The sequence below is a fragment of the Notamacropus eugenii genome, chromosome 6 (genome assembly GCF_028372415.1).
Source record: "Notamacropus eugenii isolate mMacEug1 chromosome 6, mMacEug1.pri_v2, whole genome shotgun sequence".
Taxonomy (NCBI): Eukaryota; Metazoa; Chordata; class Mammalia; order Diprotodontia; family Macropodidae; genus Notamacropus; species Notamacropus eugenii.
In genome coordinates, this window is record NC_092877.1 from 317,674,013 (window position 1) to 317,701,542 (window position 27,530).

General features: G+C 43.3%; 2 protein-coding genes across 2 annotated transcripts; one reads left to right on the forward strand and one right to left on the reverse strand.

The window, feature by feature from the left end:
- Positions 1-750: 750 nt before the first annotated feature.
- On the reverse strand, positions 751-9,904 carry CNPPD1 (cyclin Pas1/PHO80 domain containing 1). The gene is made up of 9 exons (XM_072617830.1): positions 9,797-9,904; positions 8,588-8,676; positions 7,692-7,794; positions 6,801-6,882; positions 6,490-6,610; positions 6,227-6,355; positions 2,802-2,863; positions 2,290-2,407; positions 751-1,998 (listed from the first exon to the last, which is right to left on the reverse strand). Exons 2-9 carry the CDS (start codon positions 8,654-8,656, stop codon positions 1,447-1,449), a joined length of 1,236 nt encoding a protein of 411 aa, XP_072473931.1. The 5' UTR covers positions 8,657-8,676; positions 9,797-9,904; the 3' UTR covers positions 751-1,446.
- Positions 9,905-10,023: 119 nt separating this feature from the next.
- RETREG2 (reticulophagy regulator family member 2) lies at positions 10,024-14,693 on the forward strand. The gene is made up of 9 exons (XM_072617828.1): positions 10,024-10,325; positions 10,477-10,583; positions 10,705-10,735; positions 11,137-11,272; positions 11,692-11,776; positions 12,268-12,411; positions 12,563-12,657; positions 12,923-13,058; positions 13,326-14,693. Exons 1-9 carry the CDS (start codon positions 10,039-10,041, stop codon positions 13,940-13,942), a joined length of 1,638 nt encoding a protein of 545 aa, XP_072473929.1. The 5' UTR covers positions 10,024-10,038; the 3' UTR covers positions 13,943-14,693.
- The last annotated feature ends 12,837 nt before the right edge of the window (positions 14,694-27,530 follow it).

Sequence of the window (27,530 nt, forward strand, 5' to 3'; positions counted from 1 at the left end):
TCATTCTAGCTTTCCAAAATAGCCATTAATCACTCTCCAAACCATTGTGATACATAGGTACAGTAAAAGCAAAACTAATTACCTCACTGGCCTTGTTCAAAAAAGTATATGCCTCCTTTGGTAACCTGGGTCCAGGTACCTCTGTCAGAAGGTAAAGAGCATGTCACATCAAGCATCATTTGCAATTAAGGCTGGACACTATACTGATTGGAGTTCTTAAGTCTTTCAAAGTTGTTTATTTTTATGTTACTGCACAATACCGAGTTCTGAGTACTTTCACTCTGCATTAGTTCATATGAACCCTTCCAGGTTTATCTAAAATTACTTCCTTCACATTTCTCAAAGAGCAATAGTATTTTATGGGGTAGCTAGGTGGGTCAGTGGATAGAGTGCTGGGCCTAGAGTCAGGAAGACTCATCTTCCTGAGTTCAACTCTGGGTCAAGCTCATTCAGAATGAGGGACAAACCTGCAACTAAGACAATAGTCAAAAGATGTGGTTACAACCTTTCAGGCCCAAAGTGCACAAGAGACAGATAAGAATAGTGAGTAAAAGAACAAGGGTCATTGGGATACAGGGATCATGGAGTAATCCTGAAACTGGGACTAAAATCTCTGAAAATAATTGGTGGCTTGGGAAAGATGCACAGAGAAAAGGTTTGAGAAATGAAGGAGCCGAAAGACATGTTAATTGCAGGTTTGAAAGACTTAGATGTGGTCAGGGGCTGGCGCAGGAAGCAGAGTCCAGGCCATGCAACTTAAAATGTTTATTGAAACCTCAAATTCTTCTATAAAAGCATGAAAAAAACCCAACCAAGTACAAACCAGGGGTCAGAGACCTGAGGAAAGAGGCACAGGGGAGCGGTACCACCAAAGAGTAGAGTACATGGGCAGGGGGCACTGGAAGACAGAGGCTAAAGACTAAAAACTCTCTTAAGTTTTGACTTGAAAGGGGCTCTTTCTCCACCACCTCCCCTGATGTTATTCCCAAGCACCCTCCAGCTCCCTGGTCCTATCATCCCCTAGCATTCAAGCCCTAGGGACTTCACATGGACCAGCCTCAATCTGTCACTCTACTCTCACACTTGCCTGCTCATCCTATCATTATCAACTCTAGAAAGCCTCAGAAAAGGTGGGCGAGTCCCCCTATGTGACATCACACAGGTCACCAGGATGAAACCTTCCCAAGTGACATCATGAAGCCAATTCTGTGGCACCAAGCCACAGAGCCATAGGCAAAGGCCACAAAGACAGACAACATACTTTTCACCCCATTGCCACAACCCCATTTACCTTGCCCCTTAGAGGAAAGAGAACAAAGGATCCAGAAAGGAAGAGAGAATCTACATCATACGCTTTTAAATTCTTCTTTTCTGATGGATAAAACTTTGTCCTGTAAGTCCTCCAGGGCAACCTAACTCCCCTCCACATATTTAAACAGTCTCTATCTATCCTGGAAAGATAAATGATTTGAGGCGGGCTAGCTCCATAGCACCAAACAAGGAGCACTGCTGTGGCTGCGGAAGGACGAGAGCTCCAGGGCTCCAGGGCCACGGTGGGACTTGGCCAGGAGGAGGATACCAGGGACTGAGAGGCCTCATTGTGGTTGTGTAGTTGGTATGCTGACAGGCATAGTGGTATGGGGAGTCTATTTGGAGCTGTCGACAAAGAGGGCAAGGCTGAGAAGTCGGGGTGCCTGGTAAAGGTGCTGGAGGCAATGGAGAAGGACTCAATGTAGCCAGAAGACTCCCCCACAGTGAATGCAGTCCCATTTCCCCCACTAGATTCTGGGAGGTATTAGCAGAAAGGGGTAGGAACTGTGGAACAGAAGATGAAGACAGAGAACAAGGCCCCAGTGGGCATTTGGGGGTAATACAGCCAACATCAGGGGGCCCTGGTGGAAGAGTGCCATGCATCCCCAAGGTCTGGTGTAGGACAGTCACAGAGGCCACAGCCACAGCTACACTGCTCACATAAGCCAAGGCTAGCAGACATGCCAGCTGTTGGGGAGAGAAAAACATATGTCAGAGCCAAAAAACTCTTCCTTACATATACTGATCAGTTCTCTTGCCAATACCAACCCGTTTCTCCAAAAATAAGAGTTCTACACTCCCCTAAGGCTGTATCACACCAACCCAATCTCTGCTGAGCCCCCAAGTCCTATTAATTTCTATGGTTCTTTTAGCTCTTACTACACCTACTCTACCCCAAAATTCATTTAGTTCCACCTGCAAGTGATCCCCTACTCACACCTCCTTCAACCTCACTTCCATTCCTATGGCCACATTCACCTTGGCTAGATGTTGGCACAGTGAGCCCAAAGCCAATTGCCAGGTTCGTTGCTCCAACAGCACACACAAGTCTGTGTAGGTATACCAGCCACGGCGTCGACCCTGCTGCTCAGCGACACTGGTACAAGATGAAATGTATCTTGAAAGGTCCAGGCAAGATGGAAATTTTTGCCCCAACCAATATCTCCCACTGCGCTAAAGGTGACATTCTACATAGGTGTCCATGGGACTTATCAAATCTATAGATCCTGCAGCTACTTAAAACACAGTTTTAAAAACTGAGTCTAGCATTTTTCAGTAACCATAGGACAGTTAAAATAAATCTGCCCTTATACCTGATACAGGAAAAAAAATGTAAGATCCAGAAGGCACCAGAGACATAACATTCTGTCTATAACTGCCATGTATTTTACTGAATTTGTCATTTCACAATCTAGCCATCCTTCAGTGGCTTTTACTCTTAACATACTTCACCCTGTAACCTTTCCCCACATCAGTATTCCAGGACCTACCTGCCCTCCAGCCAACTTAGCACCTCAAAGATCTCCCGAGGATCAGTGTAGAGGCTCCAGTCCTAGAGTTTAAAAAGAGAAAAGATTTATGAATCAAGACAGATGGAGAAAAACAGGGCATGGGATAAAAACTTTTCTTAAAACTAATACTCTCCCCAATTGATAAATGGTCAAAGGATATGAACAGGCAATTTTCAGAGGAAGAAATTAAAGCTATCTATAATCATATGAAAAAATGCTCTAAATCACTATTGGTTAGAGAGATGCAAATCAAAACAACTCTGAGGTACCACATCACACCTATAAGATTGGCAAACATGACAGAACAAGAAAATGATAAATGCTGGAGAGGATGTGGGAGAGTTGGAACACTAATTCATTGTTGGTGGAGCTGTGAGCGCATCCAACCATTCTGGAGAGCAATTTGGAACTATGCCCAAAGGGCTACAAAAATGTGCATACCCTTTGACCCAGCAATATCGCTACTAGGACTATATCCCCAAGAGATCATAAAAATTGGAAAGGGTCCCACATGTACAAAAATATTTATAGCAGCACTCTATGTAGTTGTCAAAAACTGGAAGTCAAGGGGATGTCCATCAATTGGGGAATGGCTGAATAAATTATGGTATATGAATGTAATGGAGTACTATTGTGCCATAAGAAATGATGAACAAGAAGACTTCAGAGAGGCCTGGAAGGACTTATGTGACCTGATGCTGAGTGAAAGGAGCAGAACCAGGAGAACTTTATGCACAGCAACAACCACAGTGTGTGAGAGCTTTTTCTGGTAGACTTAGATTTTTGTAATAACACAAGAACTTCTGAAAAAAAAAAAATCCCAATGGTGGACCTCAAGGCAAAATGCCTTCCACACTCAGAGAGAGAAATATGGAAGTCACTCACATAATGTAGCAGATCATGTTTGTGTATGTGTATCTGTTTGTGTATCATGTTCTGATTTGTTATACGGATTCTCTCATTTATCTTAGTCTGACTACATAGCATGACTATAGTGAAAATATACTCAATAGGAAAGTATATGTAGAATCTATACAGAATTGTATGCAGTCGTGGGGAGGGAGGGAGGTAGTGGGGGGTGGGTGGGGAGGGATAAAATCGCAATTGTATGGCAGTGATTGTTAAACATTAAAAAAATAAAAAAATTATAAAAAAAAAAAAAAAAACTAATACTCTTCTTCACCAAAAGCTTTGGGCATTTAGAAGAGTGATGACAGAGCTAATCCTCATATGAAAAAATGCAAGAACATGAGAGAAGGTAAACAAAAATAAACAGGGGAGAAAATCCTAGACAATCAACTAAAAAACTAGCTAAACAACTTTAGCAAAGTTGCAGGATGTAAAATAAACCAACATAAGTCATCAGCATTTCTATATATTACCAACAAAGTCCAGTAGCAAAAAATAGAAAGAGAAATTCCAATTAAAAAAACTGTAGACAATATAAAATACTTGGGAGTCTACCTGTCAAGACAAACACAGGAATATGTGAATTACAAAATACTTTTCACACAGAGTCAGATCTAAACAACTGGAAAAATATTAATAAGCTCAGGGGTAGGCTGAACTAATATAAAAAAAGACAATTTTGCCTAAATTAATCCATTTATTTATAGCCATACCACTCAAACTACCAAATAATTATTTTGTATAGCTAGAAAAAAAGTAACAAAATTCATCTGGAAGAATAAAAGTTCAAGAATCAATAAAAAAAAAAAGTGATGAGAACTGGCCTGTTGTACCAGATCTCAAACTGTATTGTGAAGCAGTCAAAACAATCTGGTACTGGCTAAGAAATAGAATGGTGAATCAGTGGACTAGATTATATACATAATACATTGTAGTGAATGACCTTAGTAATTTAGTATTGGATAACAGCTCATTACTTGACAAAATCTGCTGGGAAAGCTGGAAAACTACAAGGCAGAAATTAGGTAAAGACCAACATCTTACGCCGTATACCTAGAGAAGGTCGAAATGGATACACGATTTAGATACAATGGGTGACACTATAAGCAAATTAGGAGAGAATGGAATAGTTTACCTGTCAGATACATAGAGAAGTAAAGAGTTTAGGACCAAATAAGATATAGAGAATGTTACAAAATGAAAAATGGATCATTATGATTGTATAAAATTTAAGTTTTTGCACAAACAAAACTAATGCAACCAAAATTAAAAGGAAAGCCAAAAACTGAGGAAACAAATATTTTATAGCAAGTATCTCTTATAAAGACCTCACTTCTCAAATACAGAGAACTGAGTCAAACTTATAAGAATAAAAGTCCATTCCCCAATTGATAAATAGTCAAAGAACATGAGCAGACAGCTTTCAGACAAAGAAATCAAAGCTATCTATAGTCACATGAAAAAATGTTTTAAATTACGATTAGAGAAATGAAAATGAAAACAACTCTGAGGTACCAACTTATACCCATTATATTGGCTAAAATGATAGAAAAGGAAAATGATAAATATTGGAGGGGATATGGAAAAACTGAGATAGTAATGTTGGTGGAATTGTGAACTGATCCAACCTTTCTGGAGAGCAATCTGGAGTTATGTCCAAAGGGCTATAAATAAAACTGTGCATACCCTTTGACCCAGCAAAACTACTACTAGGCCTGTGCCCCAAAGAGATTTTTTTTTTAAAGGGAAAAGCACCAAATTATTTGTACAGGAATATTATAGCAGCTCTTTTTTGTGGTGGCTAAAAATTGGAAATTGAGAAAATGCCCGTCTTTTGAGGTACGGCTGCACAAGTTGTGGTATTTCATTGTAACAAAATATTATTATGCTATAAGAAATGACATGTAAAATAATTTCAGAAAAACCTGTTAAGACTTACATGAAGTAAGCAGAACTAGGAGAACACTGTACACAGTAACGTAACACAGTAACTTGGCTATTCTCAGCAATACAATGATTCAAGACAACCCCAAAAAACTCATGCCTGACAAAAAATGCTATCTGCCTCCAAAGAACTAATGCTGCCTGAATACAGGCTGAAGCATACTATTTTTCATTTTCTTTCCTTTTTTCGTTTGAGTTTCTTCCACAAAATGACTAATATGGAAATATTTTATATGATTGCACATGTATAACCTGTATCAGATTGCTTACTGTCATAGATAGGGGAGAAGGGAGAGAGGAAGAGATAAAATTTGCAACACAAAATGGTTTTTTTAATGTTAAAATCCGATTTTACATGTAATTGGGGAAAAATAAAATATTTTAAGAAATAAAATAAAATGAAATAAACACGAGATGGTAAAATGAGAATGGATAGAGAACATAAAAAAGTTTCCACTATAAGACTACTTACAGTGGTTGGAGGGGCTGAGCTGCTCAATATTTATCATGGCACAAGTGGAAATAAGCCAGGAAAAGAAACAGAGTCTCACCATGGCACTCAGGAAGCCTCTCTCCAGTGCATTGAGGGTAGGTACGGCCACACCCCCTGCAGCCCCCCATTCATCATTGAAGACCTCCTCCTCTTCCCCTTCATCATACAGGTACTTACTGGCCACCATCTGCAAGGACATCAGATATACTGTCACTAGAGGACCCCATCTGACACCCTTCTCCGTAGAGATGACAAAAAAGAAAGGGAGACCTAGAACAAAGGCCCAAGAAAGAAATAGTATTGAGGAGACTGGAGGCTCACCATAGAGATGAGGAATAGGTCAGAAGATGACACATGTTGTAAATAGTCAGGGTTTCTGTGCCGAAGTCGTTCGATGTAAACTAAGGCCAACATCATAGCACATGGAGAGATGCAGGCCTCCCTGGGGGTTAGGAAAAGAATAAGCATTAGTCCCTAGGACTATGCCCACAGTCACTTCTCCTTCTGTTCACTTTGTCTATTCCAGCCTCCCATTCTTCACCTAAGTCCTATCCACCACCCTCCTTATCAGCCTGTGTAATCCCTGTCAGTCCCCATCCCACCAAACACACTGCACTTAATTCTGGGCTCACCGTGACACATGAGATACATATTTCTTCTGGAGACGGCGAATAGGACTGGGAGCTGCCTTCTGGAGCAACTCCACAGCAATGTCTATAGAAAATAAAGACCAGAGTAAGGAAGTATTCTTCTCTACCAACTCTCCTTTCAATTTCATTCTCACACAGCAAAACATACAGGGACATATTGCTAGATCTGTGAGTGGTCTTAAGGACAGAACCACAAAAAGATATTAGAAATTTTGATTAAATCAAAAAATAATCTTAACCCATAGTGAAAAAAATAATTCTTTCCCTCACGTTGTACACATCTTTCCTAGGTTTAAACTTTAACTTTAAATAGATGGGTAGTTTTCACTGTTCAACTGGTAATGAGAAGGGATGTAGAATAACAGTCAACAAAACTCTGAAAAATTAAACCTTGTAATACAGAAATCTGTGTACTGACAAGCCTTATCTCATACATACTTCATAATAAAGGGGAAATAGTTTTTACCCATTTGACTTTAAAGACTAATGAGCTCTTAAATAGTAAACATCAGGATAGCCATCAAGATCACATTCTCAGAAGAGAACAGTACTAAGAACACTGAGGAAAACAAATTCTTATATGTAAGAATGGCTTACATTATGGCTCATGGCTGTAAAAACAATGAAAATCACTTCCTAATTGGGTGGAGGAGGCAGAGGAAGGGGATAATTTTCCTGAAATCCAACTCCAGACAATTTAATTACCACTAAAGTTTAAGGTCTTTCTTAATAATGTATCACACACAATGCCATACGTCCAAAACTTGTATCACACATAGACAAAATGTTGTCATAAATATCAGTCACTTGTTAAACATTTATTAATCTCCTACTACCCAGTTGTCTCTCATTGGCTCACACACATACTCTCACCTGCCACAGGACTGGATAGTTCTTCGAGGCCACAGTCTGGGTCCCAGCCATAGTAAAGTCGCTTCCTGACTCGCTCACTCAGTTTTTGATGTCCAGGGAGAAACTGCAACAGGAAAAACGTGGAAAAAGAAAAATTACACTGGTCAAGAGACAGTACACATCTCCATCTGAGGCCAGATTAAGCACTTTTGGCTCTTAACAGTAACGACAAACTTTGTTTATGTAGCATTTTAAAGTAGTTACTTCATTTGACTCACAATCCTAGAGAATGGAAGCATTACTATCCACGTTAGGACAGGTGGATAAAGTGAGGCTTAGAGAACTTGCGACTCGTTCAGGTTCACACAACTAGCAAATTATCTGTGGCAGGATCTGAACCCAGCTCATCGTCAATAAATCCCACTATCTACTTGTCATACTGCCTCTCCCTTAAAGAGGCACCGTCTGCTCCGGCCTCCTGGACTCTGGCGTCGAAGGAACAAGTTTCGCTGACTTGGGGACTAAAAGGGAACTTCAAACCACAGCCCAGCACTCTCGTTTTACTTTCGCGATGAGTTAACTGAAGCACAGAGAGGTTAGGGGAGGTTAGGGGCCCAGGTCACTCCTGTAAGGAATCCAGAACCTCGATCCTGCTCGGGGCTCCCCCTTCCCACGGTACCAGGCTGCCTCGGACACCCAGAATGCGAGAGGGGGTTCGGCTAATATTCCCAGTCACTCCCAATCGTGGGCCTACAATGCCTCGGTCTCACGTACGCTGACCCTGTCGGACAGGCCCCTGGGGGCGGGAGCGACCGCCCCGGGAGGTGCTGGCCTCGTCGGGACTCCAGAAAGCAAGGGCAGAGCGTTCGGCAGCCGAGGAACGGGCCCGGCTGGGCTGCGAGGTCCGCGGGACCCACCGTGAACTCTTGGAAGCCTGCGAGCGAGAATGCGCCCTCCTCATCCAGCAAGAGTCCGGACAGGTCCATCCCGCCGCCGCCGCCGCCACCTGGGGGAGGGAGGTAAGCGAAGGGTGGCCCCGGGTGCCCTCTTCGGTGCCCTGTCAGATAGCGACAGCGGGGCGGTGCCGGCTCTCGCGCAACTTCCGCGGCCCGCGCTTCCGGTTCCGTCCGGGAAGGGCGTGGCCTCGGCCTGGTCTCCTCCAATCCTCGGCCTTCCTGCTAGGGTGGGGCGGGGCTGGGGGAGAGACGCTCCCCGGGCTTCGGCTTTATCGAGCGAAAAAAAAGACGCCGGGGGGAGGGTGGCGTCAAGTCACCAGCGCGTGGATTTCCTGAGCTGGTGTGGCTTTGCGTCCCTGAATTTGTGGGCTCTTTCTGTGTCCCAGGAGAGAAACCGGGGATGACCCCCCCTTCACCTCCGCCTCTGGGATCCCTAGCCGGCTGCGGCCCACCCTCAGCTCTAACGTCTCCGAGGGCTTGGCCTTCCTTCCTCGGGTCCCACCTCCACGGAGCAGGCTGTTTCCATTTTTTATCCCACTTCTTAGCATGTTGCCTGACACATCGTTTGCCCTGCACTTAAGGCCTGATAAATGAGTCGTGCTCACGCATAAAACTTCGGCCGCGAGCAAACACAAACGAAGCCAGGAGATCGGGCTGCGTTCTAGTAAAGGTGTTTACGCTTTCTGCCACATCATCACGAGGTGCCCGGGTTAGCGTCCGACACTTGGTAGTAGGACAACACCAGAGGGCAGCGACCAGGGCGTAGCCCGCATCCGCCCGCCTGGGGCACCTAAGTGGGTCACTGGTTGTTTGTTTTTCACCCCAGGGGAGGAGAAGGGGGGGGTGGGCCTTGATACGTCATGACGAGGCGGAGCTGAGAGTGCAGGGTGCAAGCCCCGCCCAGGTCCTTTCCCTGGCGCACCTTAGCGGCCCTCAGCGAGGGGTCTGCGGAAGTAACTGCCCCAGAAGCCGGGCCGCTGGCCCCTGACTCCCTAGCCTGGGAGGTAGCCCGCGGTCCTGACAGGGTCGAAACGCCCCTCTTCCCAACCCCAGTATCCCCGCCCTCTGAAAAGCAAGGCCGGTAATATCTCCGATAGCCAGGGCCTCCCAGGGCCCGCCCACAGGCGGTGTCCGAGTGACGGACAACCGAGGTCTAGGTGATCTACTCGCCTCCTCTCTGGGATTTACATCCGGGAGGCGAGGCGCCGGCCGCGCAGGCGCCGGCCGCTCTGCCCCGCCCCCAGGGCGGTTGGTCCCCGGTCACGTGCGGGGCTCGCGCTCGGCGGCCGCCCCCGTCACGTGGTGCCCTCGGTCCCCAGGGCGGTCTCTGCGGCGTGCGCCCCCTTCCGCCTGACGCGCCCCCGGCCGCGGCCGCGCAGCTCGGGCTCCCTCCGGGCGGCAGCTGCTGGGCCATGGCGAGCGGCGGCGGCGGCGGCGGCGGCGGCGGCGGCGGCGGGGGCCTGGGTCCGGGCTCGGGCCTGGGGCTGGGCGTGGGCCTGGGTCTCAGCCTGGCTATGGGCGAGGCGACGGCCGAGGCAGAGGAGAAGGCGGCGGCCGAGGCGGTGGGGCGGCTGGCCACGGCGCTGTGGCTGCGGCTCCGGGGCTGGGAGGCGGCTCTGGCGGCGGCGCAGCGGCTGTTGGTGTGGGAGAGGCCGCTGCACAGCCTCGTCTCGGCCGCCGCGATTAACGGCCTCTTCTGGTAACGGCCACCGCGGCGGCCGGGAGCCGAGGGCCGGGAAGGGGCGGGGCTGGGAGTGGAGGGGCGGGGCCACCCTGCAGGCGTTGGGGGAGGGACGGGGAGAGCCCCCGGGGCTCCACACCCCGAGGTGAGCCGCGGTCTCTCGCCCCAGGTTGCTGTCCTCCTCATCCCTGCGGCCCTTCTTCCTGCTCAGCATCTCTCTTTTGGGCTACTTGCTGCTGGATCTCTGGCAGCCCCACTTTCTGGCTGACTTCTCAGGTGGGTCCTAGATTGATGAAGAAGCCCGCCTCCCCTGCCCTAGCTGGTCACCCCAAATCACACAGTGGGGCGGGACACATTCCACCTGCCTGCCCATTGACCCCCGCTCCTCTCTCCATAGCTTCGTCCGCAGAGGAGACTCACTCTGACAGGTAAGAGCAAGTTACCCCCGAACTCGCTTCAGCATCCAGCTGGGGAAAACCCTAAACTTCCTTCTAGGGTTCACAGCCTGGGGGGGGGAGGCGCTCGTTGGAGATGTAGCGTATGATGGAGCGTATTGGAATTTAGCCACAAAGTGTCCTGAGTCAAGTGGAAATTTTGAGACTCATTGGGGCAGAGAATTGGATGGTATAGACTTTGTGCCATGATACCAGGACATTAAGTCAGGGACGTGGAGTTATACGTTATTTTAGACAGAATGCTCCGCTGCAATCCTTAGAATGCACTATTGGAAGTTCACCGACCCCAGGTTAAGAACGTCTGCCTTAGAGAGGGCTGGAGTGCCTAGGCAGCTGATGCCTAAGACTTCAGGCATCGTGTTGTGTCTCCCCAGTGAGGGGGCAGGGCCAGGCGCCCGGCCTCACCTGCTGAGTGTGCCTGAATTGTGCCGATACCTGGCCGAGAGCTGGCTCACCTTCCAGATTCATCTTCAGGAACTGCTGCAGTACAAGAGACAGAACCCAGCCCAGGTATACCTCCCAGTCCATATATCCATGCCTTGCTCTGCACTAGGAGGAAGGAATGGGGCGTACCTCCTATCTAAGGGGTCCTGCGGAGAAGTTTGACTGCCCTTTGAAACCATATTTATCATAGCCGGACCTTTGTGGGAATCTTGAACACCCTTGATAACAAGCACTCTGGGTATCTTCCCTAGAGATTGATCACCAGTATCCTGGGGCTGTTTACAGTTAAGGCAGAACAGTTGTAGCTGTAAAGGTGACCCTATTTTACAGATGCCAGAGACATACTTTGTGTTCCTAATAGCGGGTATGTTGGTTTCATTGATACCTAAGTTATAGAATGAGTCAGAGGAGCTACCTCCCTCTTAGCCAGCGGAGAGCCTGTGATAGCCCTACCCCTCTTCTCAGATCCCTGCTCTTCTCTGCAGTTCTGCGCTCGAGTCTGCTCTGGTTGTGCATTGCTGGCCATGCTGGGGCACTATGTTCCAGGCATTATGATTTCCTACATTGTCTGTGAGTAGAGTGTAGCCCCTACCCTTCCCTGAGACCTCATTTCTTGGTCTTCTTTCTCTGAAGACATTGCCTCCCTGGCAGCTAGGTGACCCAGTAGATAGAACTATGGCCTTAGGAGTCAGGAGGACCAGAGTTCAAATCCAACTTCAGACACTTACTATGTGTGACCCTGGGCAAATCACTTAAGTTATATTTGCTTTAATTTCCTCAATTGTAAAATAGGATTAATATCAGCATTTTCTTCTGAGAATTATTGTGAGGATCAAATGAGATATTTGTAAAGCACTTAGCACATAGTAGGGGCCATATAAATACTTTCTTTCCTCCTCCCTTTTTTCCCAGCTGTTTATTTAGCTATAATGTTAGTCTCACTGGAGGAATAGGCTGGGGAGGGGAACAGGATCAACATTTGTGGAGAGACCATCTGACTGAGGGGCATCCGGGTGAGGGGAGTGGGGCAGGGAGAACTGAGTAGGCTTTCTGACTCCCAGTGCTGAGTATCCTGCTGTGGCCCCTGGTGGTTTATCATGAGCTGATCCAGAGGATGTACACACGGCTAGAGCCCCTGCTCATGCAGCTGGACTACAGCATGAAAGCTGAGGCTGAGGCCCTACATCACAAACATGACAAGAAGAGTAAGGGAGGCCCCTGAGCCTTGGGAAGAACTGGGGAGGCTGGAATGGAAGACCTTGGGTCATGGGCATTCATCCCTCTGTCAGTGTTCCATGGCTGCTCCTACCACTTTGTCCATTTTGTCAACTTTGCCTACTCTGCCTTTTCCCTCAGAGCGGCAGGTGAGGAGCATGCCCCCTGGAGGTGATGAGCCAATGGCTGAGACAGAGAGCGAGAGTGAGGCGGAGCTCGCTGGCTTCTCCCCAGTGGTGAGATCTTGGTAAAAGAATGGAAGGCTGAGGGGAATCTTGCTGAGGAAGTTGTGCTCTCAGGTAGAACTTTGGTTCCCTAGGAGCTGTGTTTTGTAAATATCCTCATATTGGGGGTTGCAAGACAGAGATGGAAGAGAATTCCTGATAAAACTGAATGTCTTCTCTGTTGCTTATATTCAAATGAGCTAATGTATGTAAGACTTTTTTAAAGCTTAAATTACCACGTAAGTGTCAGTTACTATTGTTTATTCCTCTTGTACAGGTAGATATGAAGAAAACAGCACTTGCCTTGGCTATCACAGACTCAGAACTGTCAGATGAAGAGGCCTCTATTTTGGAGAGTGGTGGCTTCTCTGTATCCCGGGCCACTACTCCACAACTGACAGATGTCTCTGAGGGTACAGGAAATCTTCATCTCTGTCCAGCATAGGCCCCTGTCCATGCCAGGCATCCTGTGTTCCGTCACAGGATCTTAACTGAGTTCTCATCTTTGATTCCCCACACAAGACCTCTTTAGGGTCCCCAGACCCCTCTAAGACCTAGTCACTAAGCCCTAGCCAAGCTGTCCCTGAGTTCAGGTTGGAGATCTGACCCCCACTTTTCTCAGTTTCTAGTTAGTCTGATCATCAAAAACACAGGGCTGATCTTGCTTCCTATCCCTGCAGATCTGGACCAGCAGAGCTTGCCAAGTGAGCCAGAAGAGGCATTGAGCAGGGATCTTGGAGAAGGGGAAGAAACAGAATTGGCCCCTTCTGAGGAGCTACTGGACCATGAACATACCCTTTCAAAACAGGCACTGGACTCTGAGGAGGAAGAAGAGGTGGCAGCCAAGGGGACTTTGCTTCAACTCACCTCCCCATTGCACTTTGTGAACACGCACTTCAATGGGGCAGGGTCCCCTAGGGCTGGGATCAGGGCTCCCCTTGGGGGACCAATGGAGTCACTTAGCCCTGAGCTAGTGAGCGATTCCCTCAGCACTCTGCCCAGCACCCTGTCAGCCCCACTTTGCCATGCTGAAAGCAGCAAAGTACCCTCCCCCCCAGTTCTCCTGCCTATTCCCCAGGACTGTCCCCTGCCTGCCCTTGCCCCTGAGGAGGAGGAGGAGACACTGACCTCTGAGGACTTTGAGTTACTGGATCAAAGGGAGCTGGAGCAGCTGGAGGTGGAGCTAGGATTGGGGCCAGGCACACCCCCAGAACCCCCTGATGCTCCACCCCCCATTCCTGATGCTCCACTTCCTGCACTGCCAGACCAAAAGGCTGGGGCTACTTCAGAACCCTGAGCCAGCTGGAGGGTGGGGGGCAGGGCCAAGGGGGGAGGCACAGGGTTGGCTGGTTAGCTGAGGGTATAACTGTTCTTCCTCCTGGCCCTACTGCATTAGGCATTGAGTGGAGCAGCAAAGCTGGGGGCCATTCCACCCTCCACCCTGCCTGCAACTGGGCCTAAAGTTGGTTTTAAGTTTGTAAATAACTTTAAATTGGGGTTAGTGGATATGTGCAGGACTAGGGAAGCCCTGCCTGCAGCCTATCGCTTGCCTCCCTCCTTCCCAGTCTTTATTCTCCCTCTCACCTCAATGGGCTCCTAAAGCTTTCCCTTCCAGCCTCAGGGACCTGTGTTGCTCCGCCCCAGTGTCCCACCAAGTTGTTTAGTTAAGGCACTTTACCAATTTCCTCTCTTAATCCTGCTACCCTCTGTGCTCTATTTCCCTATTGTCTTCATCTTACAGCTAGGCTGCTCTACCCCAGCTCCCTCCCCATAACAGGCACTAACTGAATTGTGGGGAGGGTCCTGTTTGGAGAAGGGGGGGTGGGGAGGGGGGAAACAGGGAATTCACAGTACATACACCAGCACTGGGGTTGAATGAGCACAAAGCCTGGCTTTAAGCTGACTGGGGGTGGGGAGGGAGGGAGGGAAAGAAAGAGGGACCTGGGTGCCTGGACGTTAGGTATTCTAAATACCTGAGGGTTTTGGATATGGACTGTAACACCTGTGCAGGCATCGACTAGTATAATAAAATGTGTTGGTTGGCTGGATTTGCTGCTGCCTTCCTGCTCCATCGTGGGCTACTTTATAGGACTCCTTGATACTTTACTGGTTCTTCCCTTCTCACATTCTCTCTTCCTCTGTCCTTTTCTGTGGGTCACTTATAGCCCCTGCCCTGAAGAAAGGCAAAAACTTATTACCTAAAACAGCCCAAAGTTTCACTCAGCTATCCTTTATGATTTCTTTTGTCTAGTTTTCTGGAGTTTGCAAAGTTCTCACATTTGGAGTTAAGTGACTTACCCAGGGTCACACAGCTAGTAAATGTCTGAGGCCAGATTTGGGCTCAGATCCTCCCTGCTTCAGGGCTTGTACTCTTGTCCTTGTGCCACCTAACTGCCCCAGATTCCTTCATCCACGCATGAGCTAAATAGTACAAGTATCATTTTTCCCATTTTACGAATGGGAAACCTTAGGATTTTTGTAATTTGTCCAAGCTCCCACCAGTAGTGGTGTAGCTAAAATACTAAGAAATTTGTTTAGACTAAAGTGTCTTGGACTACCCCAGTCCAAAGTAGTTTGTCACAGTGGTTTTCACCACTTTGGTTAGTGACACTGAAACTAAATCTGTATACCAGGCTCTCACCCAACCAAGTTAACTGATAGTGTTGGTCCCTGTGGAGCTCGAGGTGGCACATTCCATTGGAAGGACATGAATGGAGCGGGGGAACTTGAACTTGGTGCTGCTATTCAGATGCAGCTCTAGTTCTCTGTCCAGGTAGTTCTTCCACTTAGGTGCTGAATAATATTGAAGACAGCCTGAGAATCAAGTGAACAGTGGATTTTTGTGTCTAGCTTTTGACTCGACATTTTTGTTTTATCCTTGCCTCGCACCTGCACAGACGTTGAGATTTACATTTCCCTCTGCTTTAGGTATATACATTTAAGCCTTTTTCAATTTGATGAGATGAACATCTGGCACCATCTTAATAAATAAGAGCATATAGTAAATTATGATAAGCTATGAAAGGGAAGGGGCAAAATTCACTAGTTAGCTCGTGTAACCAGTCCAAGTAAAATGGAAACAGATGTGAAGGGAGGCTTTTAACAATGCTATCTCCATGCAAATAACAAAAGTTGGGGAACTAAAGTTAAATCCCCATCTTAGCTTATAGGGTTTTTTGAGGACATGGCACAATGGTCAACAGTATGGGAGAAGCAAGACAGTTGCACCCTAAGCTTGGACTTAAAAATTGTAAGTTCAAACAAATCTGACATCTAATTTATATGACCTTAAGTCATGTCACATCAGTTTTCTCATCTGTTAAAGTGGGAGAAATGTGATTTGTACTGTTAAATTACACTTGAATGCCTCCTATCATTTTGATGTCCAGCGTGATCTAGAGGTGGCTATTTCCTCAGCCATGAATGTTTAGACATAAATGTCCATTTTCTCTAACAAGCTGAAGAAACATGCTTCATATTCAGAAATGGTTTAATAGGTATACGATCTCAAGGGTCAAAAAAAATCATGTTACATTCAGGATGGAAAAGCTTAATATGAGCCAACGGTGTAATGTGAGTGCTAATCTTGAGGTGCTTTAATAGAAATAGCAAGTAGAAATCAGGGGAGGCAATAGTTCTGTATTCTGTACTGCATGTTATGTTAAGTTGTGGGTGCCACACTTTTAAAGAGACATTGGCAAACTTAAAAATGATGAGGATAGCATAGAGTCTCAAAACAACACCATACAGGCATAGTTGCCAAAAAATGGAGAAAATAAAATTTACTGGACACAAGATAGGGCCTCAAATATTTCAAAGAAATAATGGGGGAGAGAAAGTGGACTCAAACCAGAGTCTAGAACTGGAAAACTTGGGGAGGAAAATTTTAGTTCATCTTTGTCAGAGAAGAATTTTGTTTTTTTCAAGCAAACAAAAAACCCAGTGCAAGATCAATGGATAGACCCATCTTTAAGATCCAGGGAGAAGACAAAGGAGATCCAAAAACTATAAAACTCAATAATCCAGTATTTGATAAAGCAAAAAACAAATTACCTAGGAAAAAAAACTAATTAAACAACTACCAGGGAAACTGAAAAGTAGTCTGACAGTAATTAGGCTTAAATCAACTCCTTCCACCATATTCACAATACATTCTAAATGGGTTAGTGATCTTAAGTATTAAAGATCATACTATAAAAAAAAAATTAGGAGAAACAAATAATGGATCTTTCATAGCTATTGATAGATTATGCTTAACCAAATAGATTGTGGCAATTACAAAAAATTAAATTGATAACTTTGATTTGAAACTGAAAAGCATCTCAACAAACAATTCACCTTGGATAAGAAGGGAAGTGGCCAAATGGGAAAATTTTTTGTATCAAATATCTCTGATAAAGATTTGGTATTGAATACATGTAAACAATAAACATGTGACTAATAGCCATTCCCCAATAGATAAATGATCAAATGATATGAACAGTTCTCAAAAGAATTATAAAGTATTCCACAACAACATGAAAGAATTCTCCAAATCACTAATGAGATGCAAATCAAAACAATTCTGAGATACCTCATACCCTGAAAATTGGCAAAAGTGAAAAAAATTACAACTGTCATTGTTGGAGGTGTAGTCAAAGTACAGGCACGCAAATACATTATTGGTGTTGCTGTGAAATGGTACAACTATTTTGGAAAGTAATTTGGAATTATGCAAATAAAGTGACTAAAATGGCCATAACCTTTGATGAACCAGAAAGAAGACTCTGTTACTGGGGTTTATAGCCCAAGGAAGCAAGGAACAGAAGAATGTTCCCATATCCTCCAAAATATTTACAGCAGCACTTTTTATGATAGCTAAGAATTGCAAAGAGAGTAAATGCTCATCACTTGGGGAATGGCTGTACAAATTGTGGTACATGCATGTAATAAGATATTACTGTGCCATAAGAAGTGCGTGTGATGAATCCAGAGAAGTATGGAAAGATCTATAAGAACTGATGCAGAGTGAAGTAAGCAGGGCCAAAAATACACACACACACACACACAGTTACTACAATAATTTAATGGAAAAAATGACACACCAAAAAATGAAAAGACATGTAGTAAAGTTATAACAATCAAGCAGGATTCAGATGAAGAGAGATGAAAAGACGCCTCTAATCTATCCCTTCATGGAAGTGCCACGTCCAAAGGGGTGACACGTTGTACATGTTTTCCAGATTTCTTCAATGTAGCAATCAGTTGTGCTGATTTTTCTTCCTATCTTAAAAAGTACTATTTGTCATAATGGAATGGTTCTCTTAGAAGTGGGAAGAGAGGGATACTTGGAATAAGTAAGGTGATGTAGGAAACAGAAAATATCAATAAAAACCTATTTTTAAAAATAAAAATTACCTAGGTTAACAGAAAATAGCCTAAATATGTCACCGTTGGATTTAACTGTAGCATCTGGGTAGTTTTAGCTAATTTATGAAATTGGCATAGCAAATAGATGGTAGTTAAAATTGCTCCAAGAGTCTCCAGGCACAGGCAGCAATTAAAAGGTAAAGTGGAAGGTCCTCCTACTTAACATCCAGAAACAGCTTCTGAGTGAGGGCAGCCTAGCACTGGACCTAATTTAGAAGTGGATTTTGTAAATGCTTGTCTAGATTTAGAGAAGTTAAAGTAGACCATCCACTTTCGAAGCTTTGTAGGGAGTAATTTTCAGTAGTATTAATTCTAGAGCCATGTCAGAAAAAGTAAGATACTTTACTAACACAAATATGTCTAGAGTGTGTCTATTTGCTCTGACTGTCTGGCATTTCTAAAGCCAACATTTCCCAGTTCTGTCATTGGGCATGGCATAATTGTGGCAGGTGGCTCTTGGGGAAAGTTATATTTCTGTAAAATGTTATTATGGCTGGTGACAAATTGAGAACTATGCCCAAAGTGCATATCCTTTGACCCAGAAATGCCATTACTAGGTCTCTGTCCCAAAGAGATACCAGAAAAGGGAAAGAGACCTATTTGTACAAAAAATATACAAAAGAGATCTTTTTGTGGTGGCAAAAAAATTGAAAACTCTCTGTTAGCTGGGGAATGACTGAACAAGTTGTGGTAAATGATTTTGATGGAGTACTGTTGTGCTATAAGAAATGATGAGCAGGATAATTTCAGCAAGTCCTGGGAAGACGCATGAAATAATGCAAAGTGAAGTCAGCGGAACACTGTGCACAGTAACAGCAATATTGTGCAACAATCAACTTAACTGTGTCGAGCAATACATGGTCCAAGACAATTCTGAAGGACTTATGATAAAAAATATGCTATTCACCTCCAGAGGAAGAACTAATGGAGTCTGAATACAGATCAAAGCCTCCTTTTTTTACTTTCTTCATTTTTCTTTGTTGTTTTTTTGTCTTTTTTTTTTTTTTTACAACATGACTAATATGGAAATATGTTTTGCGTGACTTTACGTATAATCTATTGCTTTCCTTCTGTGGAAGGAAAGAGAGGAAGGGAGAGAATTTGAAACTAAAATTTTTAAAATGAATGTTTAAAAAAAATTTTTACATGTAATTGAGAAAGATTTTTTTAAAAAATCTTATTCAAAGAAAGGGTCCATAGACTTTAGCAAAATTGTCAAGGGGGTCAATGACACAAATGAGGTTCAAGAACCCCTGATTTCCAGAGTAAGTTTACTTTCAGGTCTATGGGAACAAAAAACTAGTACCATGTCATATGGAAGATAGACATTTTTCAAGAGCCAGTGGAGGCCTGATAAACTCCTGGGCCAGGGAAACTTTTGTTTATATCCTTAATAGAAGTGGTGCCAAGTACCACCCATGATTCATTTCTTATCCAGTAGAGATTACCTCAATATGCCAAAGAACTGGAAATCCAGGTTTTTCTTCTGTGATGCTTTAATGAAGGTGCTTAGTCAGGAAAAAGAGAAACTGGTGCATGTCAATGTCAACATCCTTGAACTTGGGCAAAGCCAGTTTCTGAGGACCAAACCAAAGACTGCAATTAATCATATAAATATAGCTTAAAAGCATATGCTATTAATATTTTATATGTTTTAAATTTTTTCTCCCTTTTTAAAAATTTTATGCATTTTTTTATGCTCAGAAGATACCTGTATCCCTTCTAATCCCATCTTGACTGGGGGAGTGTGACTTTCAAAAAACAACAAACATTTATTAAGCCTCTACAAGGTCTGCTACCAGATGCTAGGATAAAAAGGGGAAAAGCAAAACAGCCCTTACCTGCCGACAGCTTACGTTCTACTTAGAGTGATTGGAGATGTGTTTATTCAATGTGTTATTTTAGGAAGAGCAGTTCCCCACCAAGAATGCCAAATAAACCTAGGATCTGGTCCCTCACTGAAAAGAGCAGAGCACAATAATATTCCACCTGAGGAGAGATAAATATCACCTAGCCCATTCAATGGCCAAAGATTGCAACTATCAATTGCAACTGTCAAAAGCAATCACAAGAAACCAGTGGATCAGCCTGATCTGCAGAAGAGATGGTGCACTCTGAGAAGAGTCCTGAAGCCAAGCAGTGAAACCCATCTCAGGAGGAGCCAGCACAGCCTCCATTGACTGCTCAAACCAGCCCAGCAGATCATCCTGACACCACACTCTAGGAGGAGGAAATTCAGCTGAACACCTGAGCAAGTAGGGGCAAACATTGGGAGGACTACATAAATGAAAGGGTATCAAGGCACAGTTCTGTCGTTGTGAGTGGCCTTGGTCATGTGTGTCCCCTACATATGTGTCTCACTACAATTGTACTTTAGGTTTGTGCTAGCTCTTTCTCCTTCCTGGACTCTGGGTATACTTGTGGGAGAGTATGTACCCAGGTGTCAGGAGAAGTGCTTTAAAACTGCTGTTTTTGCTATGCTACTTGAAAAAATGCCTTGGCTAAAGAACTGAGTCTACTGACTGACTGTTAAAGGGAATCACATTAATAGGAGTTCATCAGCTAATATCTAATACCCACTGAGTCACTTCCTAGAACTCTGGGATTAGTAATAGACACCACTCTGAGGACCTAATCAGCCAGGGATGGCATGAGTTGAATGACTGAACTCCTAAGGGGTATTAAATGTGGATTTATTTTGTGGGATCCTGCTTGTTTTGTTTTTTTAAACCAAGATTTTCTTTTAATCAGGAAAGAATTACAGAGAGGTGTGAGAAAGAAAGAAAAGAAAAAAGGATAATTAAAGTATTTTTTTAATGCACAGAAGAAATAAGAAGGAAATTCCGTAATAGAGACAGATGAGGATAACTTTGAAATGAGTACATTGAATTTATAATGTACTTGTAAAAAAAAGCATGATGTATTAGTATAAGTTCACAGATCCATATACAGTCCTCTTTTTACGTTCCTGTTTGTATATGGAAATGCTCTTATTTGTTGATGTTTGTCAAGGTCAAAATCACAAAAAATGATTTTTTTTAAAGTATCTCTTATAGCAGGTGGCATCTGAACTCAGCCTTGAAGAGAATTAGAGATTCCAAGAGGAGGAAGGGAAACTGGCGAACATCCCAGGTGTCAGGGACAATCCATTCAAGGTGTAGAGATGAGAAATGCAGGGAACAGCAAAAGGTTTTGGTGAAATGCAGAATTGTGAGGGGGTGGTAATATGAAATTAATATTAGACACTTACTATGTGCAAGGTATTACACTTAGCGCATATGCGCCACTCTGGAATACAAATGGAAAACTGAAACAATTAGGGATCCTGGAAGATTAGCGTCCTGCATGATTCATGAGTCCCACCCCTGACAAGCTCTTGTAGAACTCCTTATTTAAAGAGTTCTAATGAATCCAAATGATTTAGGTGCTTATCTTTTTTCCAAGAAAAAGAACTGCTATGCCACGGTGCTCTCTGCATTTTTTCAAAGATGCCAGTGACCTAGCTACTCTTTTTCCATTAACACAAGTTTCTGTGTGATCTTCTGTGCATTGAGTAAAACAGATTCAGGATCCAAACTGGCCCATAAGTGGAGCCTGCATACTTTGTAAATATTATTGGTAGTGTTTGCCAGGGCCTGAGATTTTAAAAGCATTACGTAAGATATAGATATTTATAGGAAGTATATAACCAGTTTGCTCTGTAGCAAGATGGACTGACCATTTAGCTTTGCTTTCTATTTCCAAGGTTAAGTACCTTGAATCAAGTATTGAGGGTTGAACCCAAGGAATAAACTGCTAAACTCTCTACTAACAGGAAATTCCTTCTCCCTTTCAGTGTGTGATCCTAAAAAAGGTTCAAATAAATTGTGTACTGGACAGGGAGTACACGAGCAGAAACATATGCTATGTCATCACAACACAACCATTCCAGGTCTGCACCCACCAGCATTTGCTAACCAGGAAACTGCCTGACATATAATTCAGGACTAATTAACTGTTGAGCTAAAGTAGCATGAGTCAACAAAAATCCTACACCAATCAGTTCATGATACCAAGGACTGGTTTCTGTTGATCAAGCTGACAGTGTGAACAATGAAGCCTGGAAGATTGCCACAGATGAATGGAATGTGTCTATTTAGGTATGACTTAGGAACAGGGCAAGGCACAAAACATAAATACAGGCTGTCGAAAGTAACAACAATTGACTTCTGTACGAGTCTCTGGATCCCTCCATGGGAATAGGCACTATTAGAAATATTTATTGAATGGAGGCAGTTTTCATTACAGATCAGTTAAGGAGCATGGGGTAGATATGGAGATTAGCAAGAGTGAAGCCAAAAGGAGGAGAAAAGGAAAAAAAAATGTTTCAATTGCCTTTTTGGCAATTGAAACATTTTGTAAATTTACAGAAAAAAACAGAAGGGAATTAATACCTAAGGAAAATCTGGAAAATAAAATTGAATGTATGATATACTTTTTTTTTAAAGCAAGCTATATAGGTGTCTGTTAAGTTTAGAATAAAAAAATGAACTTAATTTAAAAGTTTTCAGTAAAATATGAGATAAGGTCTTCAGCCAAGACAGTCAAGGAAGAGGTAAGGAGAGAAATGTCTTAGACACCTCAAGCCCTAAATAGTATAGAGAGTCAGTCTGTTATTGTTCAGTCGTTGCATTCATGTCTGACTCTTCACGATCCCATTTGAAAAGCCTCACCTTGCCGTAGTAAGGCCCCAGTAGATAAGGGGTTAGTAACCTTTTTTGTATCATGGACCACTTTGGAGGTGGGGGAAGCCTATTAACCCCTTCTTAGAATATTGTTTTTAAATATATAGTATATCGAGGATTACAAAGGAAACCAATTAAACAGAAATTCAATTATCAAAAAATATTTTTTAAAAACAAGTTCACAGACTTCAGGTTAAGAACCCTTGGTTTGGAGAACATACAAATCAACTTCCTCTAGAGCCATTCAGCAGCATGTGAGAACGGGCAGTTAGTAGGAATAAATCCAGGTTTGAGCTTTGTAAGACATTAAAAGACCCTTTTAACTTCTGTCATTTTTTGATTACACATAAAACAACCCAAAATTTTCTCCAATATGTCCCGGTAATTCATACAGCATTCTAACTGGAGTTTCTCATTGTTGTGTTCATCCTTCGTTTTCAGAGGACCATGACATCAGAGAAATGATGACATGATTTGCACTTGACTTTGTTTTGAGTGAGGGAGGGCTGTGCAACCTCACTTTCTCCTTCTAAACCATCTGGATTCAGTGACCAGATATTCATCAGGATGACTGGAGATGGCCCAGCCTTTTAGGCTAAGGCCTCTTCACATACTCACTTAAAATGAGGTGACACGCATTCAGTGAATAGGCCTCTTTAAGAAGTAGTCAGAGGATGGCCCCTTTAAATAGAAAAAAATCAATAAATCAATAAATCAAGATGGGAGGGGCCTCAGGAGCCTTGGGTTGTTGTTTCAAAGAGAAACAGTTACTATTGACATTCACTCTAAACCAGAAGGGTCCAAAAAACAGCCATTGAATGGAGTTTGGGCCGGGACCCATCCCATTGTTGCTCAGTTTATGGGCTTCAGAGTACACTGAGTACAAGGGTTTTAGGAAAGACAAGAAAGAAAGAAGGGAAACGAAGGAAGAACACAACCTGTGAGTAGACTAAGCTCCCGAATGGGTACCTAGCTAGCTGGACAACTCAGTTCATCCTCTCTCTCAACCTCTCCCTCTCCCCTTCCTTCTCCTCTCCAAAAAAAGGTAAAATTTGATGGCCAGTAGTTGCCCAGTTAACTTGGGGTATACTGGCTACATTTCTTTCTTTCTCTTTCTTTCTTTCTTTCTCTCTCTCTCTCTTTCTTTCTTTCTTTCCTAACACCTTATACTTAAAAGAACAAAAAAATACATTTACACTAGGCCCCAAAGATGTGTGGATCTCCCCAAAATGGATTCAGAACCGGGGTTTGAAATCAAATCCTTAAAGACTGCCCCCCCCCCTCCACTCCTCCAAAGACTCTGGACTTATGTGAACCTGGGACTGATTTCCCAGGGCTTACTCTCTCTCTTTGAATCATTGCCCTTACCCTGGAGTAAAATTCTGGGAAAATCTGAATAAAGCTTACAAATAGTTAGTGCCTATTTCCCCAGCAGTGAGTAAAAGGCTCTTCAACTCCCAGATCAACACAACATAGGAACAATGATTAGGTAGGGGATGAAAAATGTTCATTTTACCCACCAAAGAAAATATCCTGAATTAAATGGACTCAAGGTACCCATGAACAAATACGGAACCTAAACACTCCAATAACCCATCAGCTTGAACAGACTTCTCTAAGAAGGTAAAGACATTGTGGGTCTGTTGGGCAAATGCTTCCTATATACCTTGGATCTGCACCACACAATTCACAGAAATGTTATGAAGGGTTGGCAATGTCCAAGTCTCCTGGCTCCTCATGGCATGACATTAATCCATCAGGCTCAGGGCTAGTCTTTACAGAGGATGCTCTTCTCTGAGATTCACAATGTTAAGGAAATGTTTTTCCTTTTGGAGGCTGCTGTCCAAACACTCAAACTCAAGAATTCTTAATCTCTTGGGAACTCTCAAACTCAAGATGACTCATTGTGTAGCCCCACCCCCCAAGACTAGACTCATCCATTCTCAGTGCATGAGGGGTTGGACTCAAGTCTTTCCTATGGAGCAAAGCATACGGTCTGGTCCTTTCATTGGCTCAAGTGCTCCTGCCATTTGTTAAAGGACATACATGACTAGCAGCTCCTGATTGATCCCCATGTGTCCCTGTGACTGGAGACTGGGTTAAAGATTATTGTTAACTGAACCAGGAAGAACCTCACAGTGAGGAGGCTCTAAAATGAGAGAAAAAAGGCCTCGTTTCTTTTTTTCTTCCTCTCCTTTGAACACAACTTCAGACACTGTCAGATTTCTCTTGGATTTCCATTCAGCAAGGAGAGGGGCCTTTTCTCCCCTTTTCAGTCCCCCCGCCTCATGGCCATGGCAACTCTAAGCACATGGCAACCAGAATATGTGCTTGAAGCCCAGTTCAGTTAAGTTTAAATTTCAAGCCCATGACTGCCTCTCTTTTTTGTCTTTCCTTCCCTGAGAACAAGTCATGGATAGGGATCACAGAAAATAGATGTTTCCTGCCTTGGTAGATACCTCATGAACTCAAGGCTTCCCAAGTCTTGAGTTGGTACAGGTTGACTTTTGAGAAAGGCTTCTTGTGTCTCTACCAGATACACCACTATCAGGAGAAGCCAATCGAATAAACATTTATTAAGTACTTACTATGTGTCAAGCACTGTGCTAAGGGCTGGGGGTACAATTAATAAAAAGAAAGACAGTGCCTGATTTGAAAGAGCTTACAGCCTAAACAGAGGCAACACACAAAATGAGGCAGGAAAGTTTGTGTGTAGGATGGGACACAAAGGGATACTCAGCCCTTGTTCCATGGAGTTGAAACAAGACAGGGTAGCAGAAGCAAAGTGGAGTGAGCTCAGGGTCGTTTCTGTCCTCTATAAAGAAAGACACTAGGAAGAATTTGGGTACCTAGGTGGTGCAGTTGATAGAGTATGCTGGCTAGAAATCAGGGGAACCTGAATTCAAATTTGACCTAAGATATGTACTAGCTTTGTTACCCAGGCCAAGTCACCCAACACTATCTAGTTTCCTCATCTGTAAAATGAGCTGGAAAAGGAAATGGGAAACCACTCCAGTATCTTTGTGAAGAAAAAAAAAAAAAGCCCTAGTGGGTTCAGATTTAATCTACCTCAGACTCTATCTGGCCTGCTTGTCAATACCAAACGTCACACATGCTCAGATTTCTTAAGAGTCTAGCCAATATGGTGAATCTTAAATAGACTTGGTTTAAAAAAAAAAAAGTCCAAGTGAGGTCTTGAAATCAGACACTACTGAGAAGACTAAACAACAAGGGAAGCTCTCCAGTCGGTGGGGAGAAGAGGTGCTGAGGGAGGTAGTGTCAACCAAGGCTTGAGTGAGCCGCATGATGGTGGAATAGAGGATGCTGCAGCTGAAAAAGCTAAGGAAGTCCACCTAGGCTGTAGTTCAGAAGATCCATACCTATGAGTTGTACAGAGTTGTCAGAGATAAAAATAGAATACTAATTCATCAATACTGCAAAGTGTTTTTCCCCTTCTGGAGAGTAGTATTTAAGTGATGGATTCGTTTCATGTTTGACTATTTGCTAATGTGAAAGTGTGATTTTTTTTGTGTGTTTTGAGAATTTGTTTTTTGCGGTGGAGAAAACAAATAGCTGTCCAATATTCCATATTGATTTTGTCCCTTTTCTAGAAGAGACCCTGTAGTAATCCATTTTAGACACGACCCCAGAAAATGTGCCATACTGTGGTGGGAGCAGTTTTCTAAGAAGGAAGTCACTGACAAAAAGCATGGTTCCATATGTGGCAGATTTTTATAGCTGCATTTTTTGAGGTAACAAAGAAGGAGAATGCCTAAATACACTGTGATACATAAGTGTAATTGAATATTACTTTATTGTAGGAAACAACTAAGATGAATACAGAAAAGCATTGAAAGACTTACATGAACTGATGCAAAATGAAATATGCAGGTCAGAAAAATAGTAAACACAGTAACTACAACAATGCAAATAGAAAGAATGACAACCATGAAGTAATTAAAACTGAATATTGTAGAATTATGAAGAATAAACTTGGCTCCAAAGAAAACATATGAGACAAATCCTTCTTTGTGGAAATTAGAGTCCATGGGTGTGGAACACTTTAAAATATATGCAATATATTTTATGTTAATTTATATTTTATTAATATAGCTAATTATTACTAAAACATTACTATTAATATAACATTAGATTTTTTTAATATGTTGATCAGTTTTGCTGAATTTCTCTTTTTTCTTTAAATTTTTTTTTTTCAGTTAAAAAGAGTGTCTTTCTAAGGGGCCAAAAGGGAAGGGATATAAGGAAGAAATCTAAATGATGTAAAAATAAAAATATCACTAAAAATTTATTTTTTAAAATGGAAATGGTATTGAAACTATCCTTGAGATTTAATTGGTTTCTATGACTCTTGATGTTGATGTGGCTTCCTAATCACCTGAGTACAAAATAATTATGAGGTGCCTTGCTTGACCAGCAGACCATCATGGACGCACAGAGGCAGGACAATTGAGCTGAGTTCAGTCAATGGTGTCTTCATTATACATCCTTTGCCCTGCTGTGGAAATCTTTTTAAAAACTGCTAAATGTTTCAGAGATGTCTAATTCATTCCATTATTTCCCCTAAAGTACCAGGAGACACAGGTCTGTGTTTTCTACAACACATGACAAAGTCTGGTTTAAGAGATTTCCATAAGAAGTACATAGTGGAGGAATTATAAACCAGGTCGTGTGAGAAAAGTCTGACTTCTCTCTCCTTGGGACTACGCTGAATCCAGACTGTATGAATCAACA

Bases quoted from the DNA above. Each gene is read 5' to 3' on its own strand.
- CNPPD1 (XM_072617830.1), bottom strand. From the start codon at position 8,656: ATGGACCTGTCCGGACTCTTGCTGGATGAGGAGGGCGCATTCTCGCTC. The intron at 6,611-6,800 runs GTGAGCCCAGAA...CCTAACCCCCAG, and splicing joins TATGTATCTCATGTGTCACG to GGAGGCCTGCATCTCTCCAT. The intron at 2,408-2,801 runs GTAGGTCCTGGA...ATCTTGTACCAG, and splicing joins CTAAGTTGGCTGGAGGGCAG to TGTCGCTGAGCAGCAGGGTC.
- RETREG2 (XM_072617828.1), top strand. From the start codon at position 10,039: ATGGCGAGCGGCGGCGGCGGCGGCGGCGGCGGCGGCGGCGGCGGGGGC. The intron at 10,584-10,704 runs GTGGGTCCTAGA...CTCTCTCCATAG, and splicing joins CTTTCTGGCTGACTTCTCAG to CTTCGTCCGCAGAGGAGACT. The intron at 11,273-11,691 runs GTATACCTCCCA...TCTTCTCTGCAG, and splicing joins AGAGACAGAACCCAGCCCAG to TTCTGCGCTCGAGTCTGCTC.